The following is a 9,811-nucleotide window of genomic DNA, read 5'->3' as shown; positions in this document are numbered from 1 at the left end:
AAAAGAAGAAAAGAAGACAAACACACTTACCAATCCAGTGTCCAGCTTTCGGTACAACGTCGATCTCGGAAGTAGTGCTGAGATTGCCGAGAACACTCTGCAAAATGCTTGGGATACCAAAACTCGCTTCTCCCCCAAGGCCAAGGATCGGCGTTGCCATTTTCCCCGCGGATAACGAAGTTGTAAAAAAGGCGTGATCCGCGGCGACGGATGCAGCAGAAAAGGGTCCGAACATGGCCCTCAAGAATCCGGGCTTGGCGATACTTGTAGTGTACTGGTTCAAGGTGTCTTCGGAGAATGATGTGCCGCCGCTGTATGAACCGTGGTAGAAGTACCAGCTGAGGAACTGCTTTTCTTTGCCCGAAATCAAGAATTCTGCAAAATCAGGAATCTGGAAAAAGGCCAGCTGCGGATTGGCATATAGATCCCAGAATGGTGCTGGCATTGCTGCATCCTCGTAGCCGAACCCCGGCAGCGCGTACTCGCTCAGTCCAAGCATCCTCACAGCGGCTGGGTATTTGAGAGCAAGCGCGGTGGCGAAACCTGAACCTTTGTCGTGACTAAAAACATATGTCTCGTTGATGCCTAGAAAGTCGAGCACGCCTTTCAGGTCATCAGCCGTGCTCTCAGCGCTGTAGTCCCCATTGGGCGGTATTGACGAGTCTCCAGCACCGCGATTGTCCGGGGCAATGACTGTGTAGTTCTGGGCCAGTATTGGTCCGATAGTCTGCCAAGTCAGGCTATATTGAGGGTTCCCGTGCACCAACAGGAGAGGAGGGCCAGTGCCAGAGTAGCGAAAATGTATTGATACATCTTGAAGTGTCACACGACCGTGGCTCCATTCATTCCATGGAGTCAATGCGGTAGCGAGCGACAAGAGAAACGATATAAAAATGGTAGTCAGCCTCATGGTGTACAATTGGTCTGCGCGGAACGAGCATCAAGGGGGGCGCGCAGAAGATTTATGTGGAGGATTCAATTGACTTATCTGTGAGGTCGAGAGAAATCGATGGCAGACTTTATATAATTAGTTAATCTTCGCCATAATATAAATTTTGTTTTGACTATCCTTGACCGGCCTTTGGATTTGCTTGGCAGCCTTACACTTTGGCCCGATCGAGGTGGAGCAGTCACGTCAAGGTCTGACTGAGCTTCAACCTGCTTATAAATTCTGTAGATGGCGATAGACCTACAACCCTGCTATGCATAATCAAAGTTCTCTAATAGAGCACGTTATGCTTGTAGTTATGTACCTAAAAGATGCTGGCAATACATAATAACACTTGTTACAACTTATTTACGCTGCAAATCATATGTTAACAATGCAAATGTCAGTCTCATCAGAATTACAACGCGTAGAAACAAACTACGCTACTATGAAAAGCTATAGCTCAAATTGAGGGCACCCATGTGCAAAAAAATCTGTATGCGTGGACTTTTTAGCTTTGTAAAACAGGGAGACCACAGCTCGCTTACCAGTGAACCAACTGATCCCCCAACTGCCAGCCGAAGCGACTGCGTGCATTGGGAGGGGTAACGGGGGGCCCATGCCTTAATCTGCAATGTGCACAGTAATCACAATTACGCGCTACGGGTGATTTATAATATAGTTTAGATGGCGCGACTTCTACATCCCGACAATGGGGAATCAGTGAGCTTACCAACCTGCCGTGCCTGTCTGCGCCATTAGACCTAATTATTCTTTACATCACAACAACGCGTCGCGTGGATGCGTCCAATAATTTGTAAAATTTGATTTTATTCTTTGCGCGAGAGTTTGAATAAAATAAGACCGTGGGCTCATTCGGAAAGCCGCTGACCTTGATGCGAGGTGGTTGTTATGAGGTACAACACGATTGCTGCGCCACTTATAAGTGAGAAAGGCACGCCACAATTTGTTCGCATGCGACAGTTTGCACGTCTTATAAGTATATAGCTTAAGGATGACTACACGCTGCGTATATATTATCACAATCAAACTTGTCATAAAAGAAAACCACGATTACTCGAGAGGCATGATGCTGATTATGAACTTTTGCTTCTGCCAAAAAAATATGTAGTCATCCTAAGCACCCCAAGCATTAAAAGGAAAAGTATTGAATAACGATAATCTTCTCTTGATGCCACGTAAATTATTTATTGTATATTGTACTTGAACGTACCTGGACGGGCACATAAAAAGATTGAATGGATTTATGCTTTTACTCACAAATACCTGTGAGTGGTTTATGTTAATATGGTGCAGATAATCCATCCGTTATTTCACAGTAATATAATAGCTCGCCGGCGTATAGGAGTAATATGCATGTAAATATTTATTCATAAAGATAATATTTTCAGTTATATATTGTGAAAGAGAGTGAATTGGGGGGAAGACATAAATAATAATCGTAAAGAGCGGAATAATTGAAAATGTTTCGCAAGCAGGATCCATGAACAATCTTTGGGATCAATGTGTTGAGAAAGAAAGACAGACAGACAAGATTTGAGCACTTTGTACCCTCCCTCATCTTTGCCCATGGCATAATCAAATAGACAAATCAGAGCAAACTAGCAAATGCCATTGTTGGGATCGACACTAGAAAATATCAGTCTTGTCCGCAAAAGAAGTAGGCATGTACAAAGTTAGATTGGGATTGAACTTACCGGAAGTGCCAGCCAGCAACGTCAGACTCGCCACCCTTGTCGCAGCCATTGATTTCATTGTGAAGACGGAGGGTGCAATCAGCATCCGCGAGATCGAATGAAGAATCAAGGTTCAGATTCTGGACAACCATGTTGTACTTTTGCGTAGTCGTGCCCTGAACACAGACGCTCTTGGCCTCCCCGGGCGCGAAGGTGCCCTGGAAAGCTCCAGCATTGCCGTCATAGCCTTCACACGCTCTTTGAGCGTTGAAACGAGCGTTGTCTTTGTTTTGAAAGTCGTCACCAGTTGTGTAACATCCGGCCCAAGCGGTGCTAATGAAGGCGAGAAGAATAGTGGCGGTCTTCATGTTGATGGTTTAGAATCGGATGAGTTCTGGAGAAAATGTATATGTAGTAAAGATGTAGTGTTGACTGTGTAGTGAAGAGTGCAGATGAGGATGAGGATGGTTCAGATAATTTTCTTGTTCGAAGGAGGATAACACGACCTTCTATAGAAACCTCAGTTCCTATAGCGTCTATATATAGAACATATACATATACACATGGGTCCATGCCCAAGAGGACCGAAATCTTCTTGCTCATTCATTAACTTGTCAACCTAGAGTAGCGTTGAAGGTTGACCTATAATATGACTAGAGAATTAAAGAAAGCTTCTTGTTCTCGATACCTTCCCATCAATTGAACATAACGGGTGAATAAATCAAGCATCTATGCGCATTATACTGACCGGCGTTTCTATATCCGTAAGTCTTGGCGTGCACAAGTGGTCGATATATGCGTTGTAATAGCGCTACTCCAAGCACAGCCTCGAAGTGATTGGTGCGCAATTGACATCTTGTCTCCAGACTTCAAGTCAAACTAGGTACTCGGTTCTCACCTTCTGGTATAGAGACACCACACATTATTTTGTTTATTCGCGAAAAGTCGTCACTCCTAGCACTTTCAACGGCGAGCCCCCAATGTCAAAGGATGTACACTACGTCTTTCAGCTCCACACGCTAGCATGCCATTGCCGGCCGCGGCCAGATTGTAGTTCGTAGAGCTTAAATTTTATAGGCAACCCGCCTGGAACGGTCGCTGCGGATGAAGGCGTGTCCGAACCCTAGCGCAGCCGGCACGATATATGTCCGAATGTTTAGTTAGCGAGAGTTCTCTTAGCTTCCAAGAATCGGAACTATAAGTTTTCTCTTTACAAAACTCCTTGCACATCCGATAGAGTGTCGAGAAGACTGAGCTGAACGATACAGGGCGGAGCTATAGCAAGGCGTAGCTCAGCTAGGCGGAGCTGAGCAGCGTTCATGGAGTTTTCAAGACATCCTTGCCGCGGAAAGCCGTGAGTTAGAAGCACTAGTATGAGCAGTTGTTACTATTTGCGCTCACCAAGCCTCCACTCGAAGCATTACATTCCTCAACTATATCATATCAATCGTGCTGCCTGATTCATCCTGCTGTACCAGTGGATCAAACGCATGTAAAGAAAATTCTAGACTTTGAGATACCGCGAGCGGTTCGCAGTCTTGATCTATTAGGCAGCGTTATTCTAGTGTCTAGATTGTGTCATCATAGTGCCAAGTTATGAGCTTCTCATTCGACCTGAATGTCGAATTTGCCCGAAGCAGCAGGGTTGGATAGAGCCCAAGTTATTCCATTCTCCATGACCTTGTCCCAACGTTCCGACGCAGCAAGCTTGTCTCCTGCTCGGCGGAAACCGTGCGGGAGACCCGGGAAGAGGTGCACATCTGTAGGAACACTATAAAAAGGCAACATTTAGCAAGGCAATTATGACTGAATTTCCAAAGAGCGTCAACTTACCTGAGGGTAGCAAGCGTCTCAGCCCAGAAGAGCCCCTCATCTCTAAGAATATCCCAGCCGGCGATGCCAAAGACGGTTGGAGGAAGTCCTTTGACTTGATCTTCAGATGCAAGTATAGGATTAAGTCTTAGATCATCGGCCTGCGGGCCATCGATCTTCAGTTGATTCATGAAGAACTGAACTACTGGCATGGGCATGATGGCGGCATCCTTGTTCTGTTCATAGGATGAGAGCGAGGGGCTCTTGAGCTTGGCTTTCAGAGGCTCATAGCAATGCATGTTGACCAAGTTTGGGATCATCAAGATCTGACCCACAGGCGACGGGCGCTCAGCAGAGGAAACCTTGCCCAGGTGCTTTCCCAACACAAAGGATGCCGTAAGTTGTGCACCGGCCGAGACGCCACCCATGACAACCTGCTTGGCATCGCCCCCAATGTCTTGAATGTGATCGTGTAGCCACTCGAATGCATCCTCGACATCCTCCCACGCAGTTGGATAGACGTGTTCGGGCGTGTGGCGGTAGTTCACATTGAAGACCTATTTTAACTTTTAGTAGTGCGTCCATGGAGTAAGCATAAGAGAAGCGTAAACTCCGGTAGAATAATGCTCATTCGAGGTCGCAGCAGGGGATTAGATGAAAAGCTAGTCTCTACATACCACGACCTGTGTATTGATAGCAATGCGCGCACAAGTTGCATCCTCTGAAGCCAGTGTGCCAAAGAACCACCCGCCGCCGTGGAGGTGATAGTACACGGGCAGGGCCTTGCTGCTATCCACACTCACAGGACGGTAGCTTCTTGCTTCGATGCTGGAGCCGTCGCACGTCGGGATAGAGTAGTCATGCATCTTCACCTGCGGTCCGAGTATCTTCATTCCCTCGGCGGCGGCCTTTTCGCGCATCTCATTGAGGAGTCGTCTCCGCTGACTCCGGGGGGCGTCTGGCGAGACCTGCGGCAGGCTGTCTGCAATGGCAAGCCATTCCTTACTGGGGCCTCCATACTGAGTATAATCAGCCATTTCGGCAAACTCTGATAGATCAGATTAACAAGAGGCAAACGAGTCCGAAAAGAGAATGTTGGCGTTCTTGCACACAGGATCAGCAGAAGCTCGCTCGGTATACCGATTGTGGATAGCCATGAGTTCCGCAGCCGACCCCGCAGATGACATGCTCCCCCATGCCCGCGGTAAGCTCCAGATGGTATTGCCATTTAGGTATAGAAATTTGGCAATGTTTTTTTTTATTTATATTTGACATTTAGACTGCGTGACTCACCTATATTTCGTTGTTCATGATATACCAGACTTGAGCACATAGTTTACTTTGATCATTAGGCTCCTCATTGGAACTGGGTTGGTTGGTCAAAGTATGAAAAGAGCACCAGCCCTATAGGTCACCTGCGGGGCATCCAAGTACAGGCGTGCTACAGAGTATAATGTCGGACATTCCAGATAAACCACCATCACGGTCGCTACGTGGAAAAGTCGCGATAGTGACTGGCGCAGGCTGCGTGGGTGAGGGCATTGGAAACGGTCGAGCAATATCCGTGTTATTGGCAGACGACGGTTGCAATGTCATTTGCCTGGACCGGAACCTGGAATGGGCAGAGGCCACAGTCAAGCTAGCAAATTCAGAGCCCAACCGCGGCACCGCCATTGCCATGCAGGGCGATATCACATTGGCTGCAGACTGCGAGGCTGCCGTGCAGTTGGCGCTTGACAAGTTTGGTCGGCTCGATATCTTGATCAACAACGTCGGCATCTCGGGAGCCCCTGGCACAGCTGTCGAGGTCGACATGGAGCAGTGGGCCAAAGGGCTCGAGGTCAACATCTCGAGCATGGTACAAACGACAAAGTATGCTGTCCCAGCCATGCTCAAGAACGAGGGTACTGCCAAGGGCTCCATTGTCAACATGGGCAGCGTGGCCGGCTTGAAAGGAGGGACGCCGCACTTGCTCTACCCTACTAGCAAAGGCGCCGTGGTCAACATGACGCGGGCTATGGCGGCTCATCATTCTAAGGACGGAATTCGGGTCAATTGCGTGTGCCCCGGCGTATGTTTTATCCCTTGCTGAAATGAACAATGACTGATAGCTAATGGTTCAATTAGATGTTATACACGCCAATGATGTACGCCAATGGAATGAGCGAAGAGACTCGGGCTGCTCGAAAAGGTCGGTCGCTGCTGGGCACCGAGGGAAATGCCTGGGACGCTGCATGCGCCGTAGTATTTTTGGTCTCTGACCACGCCAGATGGATCACCGGCGCTATTCTGCCAGTGGATGCGGGCGCTACTGCTGCTATAGGTATCGATCTTCCCAAAAGCGCCAGCGTGAATGCCGCATTCTAGGAAGCATAAAGCTTCCAGCGACATTCAAAGGGATAGATTTGATGAATGGACGAATGACAGCTGACTCGTCATCACTGAGTGCATAGAGCTATACCTAGTAGACAACAAAGCGGAATAAGTAAATCTCTATACTTGTACGCCAAGATTATCTCGTGTTACGCAGAATCCCACGTCGCAACTCCAACTGAATTCTACGATTTTAGCAACTACACACATGTGACTCGCAAAAGGCAATCGAGTGCATGTAGGTACTAATGGGAAAACATCATATTGAGCATCTGCATTTGCAAACATTTCAAGTAATTGATTCCGATCGATGCAACCCAAGTAAGAAACGCGGGGCCGACGAATGAATCGTCGCCCTCAGTACTTGGGTACAGTATAACTACAATTCCGGATCTTGACGCTTCCCAGTGGCATCTATACTGCGCGGGGTCCGTCCCTCGACGGCTTTCATGTTTACTAGCCTCGGCTGCTCCAGCGATATAATGGTTGACATAATGGATTGGCACTATAATCAACCTCTAGGGGGCAGGCAGCGCATCAGTGCAACGGCATCGTCTTATGCCGGTCTTTTAGTGTCCCCATTCAGTTGCCAGTTGCTCCACCGCCTATGTGGATCACAGTCCCCGGGGTGTTGCAGCGGGGAGGACCAGATACCGAAATCCGCTGTCAACTCGCCCTTATATCGAACTTGGTTTTATTTCAAATCTGTATCGTGTCTTGCAGTCTCTGATATCTGTCTTTTTGAAAAGTCGTACCCTCTATAATCAAGATGGCGCCAGAACACTACTCTATTCCAGAGCAGACAGACCTGCTCTTTCGAAAAGAGATACTCGGAAACCCACTGTTGGAGAAGAACCTCCCAGCCGAGGCTCAAGAAGCAGCCAGCACCGTAACGTTTGAGGGCAGCGATGCGCCAACACTGCCCATCAATTGGCGCTTCGCTGAGAGTATCTCGGCACTAAAGGCATACGAAGCCACGATTCTCAATGTCTTGCTCAAGAAGAAGTACGGCGTGGGACCAGTTGAAATCAAGATCAATACGTAAGGACCCACATATCAAGTTGTCCCTCGACTTACTAACACGAGTGGAAAGAGACCATGCTCAATTGTTCATCATGTCCAGCTTCCTCTGGACGCTGGATCCAGCTGGAGACAATATCACTGCTAGCTCCTTAGGCTCTCCAGCAACTCAAGAAGCCCTGTTCAAGCATTTCCCCAATCGTGACATACACAAGACCGCCAGCTCCTTGTATCGTGCGGTTGCCACCAACATATACCGTACCAAAGATGACCGATTCTTCCATGTGCATAGTAAGTTGTTCCATCAAATCATCCTGCTTTCTAATTCTCAACCTCGGCAGGCTCGATGAACCCGGGTCCGATTCTGAAGGCCTTGGATATGCCTGAGGATCAACAGTTTTCCACATATGATGAAGCCTTGGTGCCATATCACGAAAAAGTGGCACAATATACCGCAGAGGAAATGCAGGATATCGCCGACTCCTCCAAGCAAGCGGGTACGATATGTTGGACAGTGGACGAGTTTCGCAACAGCGAGCACGGGAAAGCCAATGCCCAGACCAGCCTGTTTGAGCTCGAGGCCCATCCCAACGAGACCCAAAAGCCGTGCTGGTGGCCCGACGCTCCGCACACCTCGGCTTCGCGACCACTCGCGGGCCTCAAAGTTGTCGATATGACCCGCGTCATTGCGGGACCCGCCGTGTCCAGATCGCTGGCGGAGCTGGGCGCCAGCGTTATGCGCATCACGGCGCCGCATCTGACTGATTTGTCCATTCTGCATCCGGACCTCAACCACGGAAAGTGGAATGCCTGCCTCGATCTGCGCAAGGAAGAAGACCGCGAGACGTTGCGCAGTCTCATCCTCGATGCCGATGTCTTCCTCCAGGGGTACAGGCCCGGTGTCCTCGACAAGTACGGGTTTGCCGAAAAGGATATCACGGAACTCTGTCGGCAACGTGAAAGGGGCATCATATACTGTGGCGAGGACTGCTACGGCTGGCAGGGTCCGTGGGCTCATCGGTCCGGCTGGCAACAAATCAGTGATGCAAACTGTGGCGTTTCGTACGGATTTGGCAGAGCCATGGGCAACGACGAACCAGTCACTCCTGTGTTCCCAAACTCAGACTACTGGTATGTACCTAAACCTTGTTCGTCATGACCATGTTGTGTACTCATGGTATCAGTACGGGTGTCGCCGGATCGATTGGAATCATGACGGCTCTTTTACGCAGAGCCGAAGTAGGCGGATCATTCTCCGTAAAGGTATGGACTCTTTTTTTCCCCTCCCTTGTTGTGTTCTAGCCTACTGAGAATTGATAGATTGCCTTGAACTACTACTCTCAGTGGCTCGTCGAGAGTGTGGGCACTTACCCAGAGCATGTCTGGAAGGATGTTTGGCAGCGTAACGGATCTCCCGTCTACCGCCACTACCACTCGATGCTCTACTTGCTTCCCAGAGTCATGGGAACACTCATCAAATCGAGCGGCGCTAGTATCATGAAGCCCGAGTTTTTCACCAAGTATCACCCCCAACATATCGGCAAGGACATGGTGATAGTGGCGCCGGTGCTACGGTTCCCTAATCGAGAGGTAGAACCACGTTTCGACGTTGGCACAAGAGGCAACGGGGTGGATCAGCCAAAGTGGCCACATGATTTGCTCACTGAGACGGTGTTTTAGTTTACATAATACGGATGCCCAGAGGGCAAACTGTTGAAAAACTAAAATTTGGATTAAATCACCGTGTCAGGCCTAACCTGACGCTAGGGTGGCAGTGCCACCCTAGTGGTAGTATAAGACAGCCTCCGGGCTGTCCGTAGTTAGCCACAATACATGCTTCTCTCATATTCTGGCTCCAACCATATAGTGAATACAGCCTCACACACCCTATTTACAGCAGCAAAAGTCCACCCCTCTCCCCCTTCCCTTTTCTGGGGATTTTTTTTTTTTATAAAAAAAAAAAGAAAAATGGAAAAACGAA

The 9,811-nt window shown here is 48.7% G+C and overlaps 5 protein-coding genes across 5 annotated transcripts in view; 2 read left to right on the top strand and 3 right to left on the bottom strand.

The window, feature by feature from the left end:
* Positions 1-910, bottom strand: part of PFICI_12376 (uncharacterized protein) — a gene marked incomplete at both ends in the record, with an annotated part of 1,259 nt that extends 349 nt beyond the window's left edge. The window contains one exon of the mRNA XM_007840957.1: positions 31-910. Coding sequence (XP_007839148.1) covers positions 31-910 — 880 coding nt within the window. The remainder of the gene's footprint in view (positions 1-30) is intronic.
* A 1,640-nt stretch (positions 911-2,550) lies between these two features.
* On the bottom strand, positions 2,551-2,993 carry PFICI_12375 (uncharacterized protein; the record flags this gene model as incomplete). The annotated part of the gene is made up of 2 exons (XM_007840956.1): positions 2,551-2,578; positions 2,647-2,993. The coding sequence occupies 2 exons, from the start codon at positions 2,991-2,993 to the stop codon at positions 2,551-2,553; spliced, it is 375 nt and encodes a 124-aa protein (XP_007839147.1).
* A 1,237-nt stretch (positions 2,994-4,230) lies between these two features.
* PFICI_12374 (uncharacterized protein) lies at positions 4,231-5,474 on the bottom strand (the record flags this gene model as incomplete). Its single annotated transcript, XM_007840955.1, has 3 exons — positions 4,231-4,396; positions 4,459-4,994; positions 5,115-5,474. The coding sequence occupies 3 exons, from the start codon at positions 5,472-5,474 to the stop codon at positions 4,231-4,233; spliced, it is 1,062 nt and encodes a 353-aa protein (XP_007839146.1).
* Positions 5,475-5,890: 416 nt separating this feature from the next.
* PFICI_12373 (uncharacterized protein) lies at positions 5,891-6,804 on the top strand (the record flags this gene model as incomplete). The annotated part of the gene is made up of 2 exons (XM_007840954.1): positions 5,891-6,508; positions 6,565-6,804. The coding sequence occupies 2 exons, from the start codon at positions 5,891-5,893 to the stop codon at positions 6,802-6,804; spliced, it is 858 nt and encodes a 285-aa protein (XP_007839145.1).
* Positions 6,805-7,579: 775 nt separating this feature from the next.
* Positions 7,580-9,510, top strand: PFICI_12372 (uncharacterized protein; the record flags this gene model as incomplete). Its single annotated transcript, XM_007840953.1, has 5 exons — positions 7,580-7,851; positions 7,904-8,121; positions 8,172-8,961; positions 9,015-9,093; positions 9,151-9,510. 5 exons carry the CDS (start codon positions 7,580-7,582, stop codon positions 9,508-9,510), a joined length of 1,719 nt encoding a protein of 572 aa, XP_007839144.1.
* Positions 9,511-9,811: the final 301 nt, after the last annotated feature.

Source organism: Pestalotiopsis fici (assembly GCF_000516985.1).
Source record: "Pestalotiopsis fici W106-1 unplaced genomic scaffold PFICI_Scf_10, whole genome shotgun sequence".
Classification (NCBI taxonomy): Eukaryota; Fungi; Ascomycota; class Sordariomycetes; order Amphisphaeriales; family Sporocadaceae; genus Pestalotiopsis; species Pestalotiopsis fici.
This window is presented reverse-complemented; position numbering and strand designations above follow the sequence as displayed.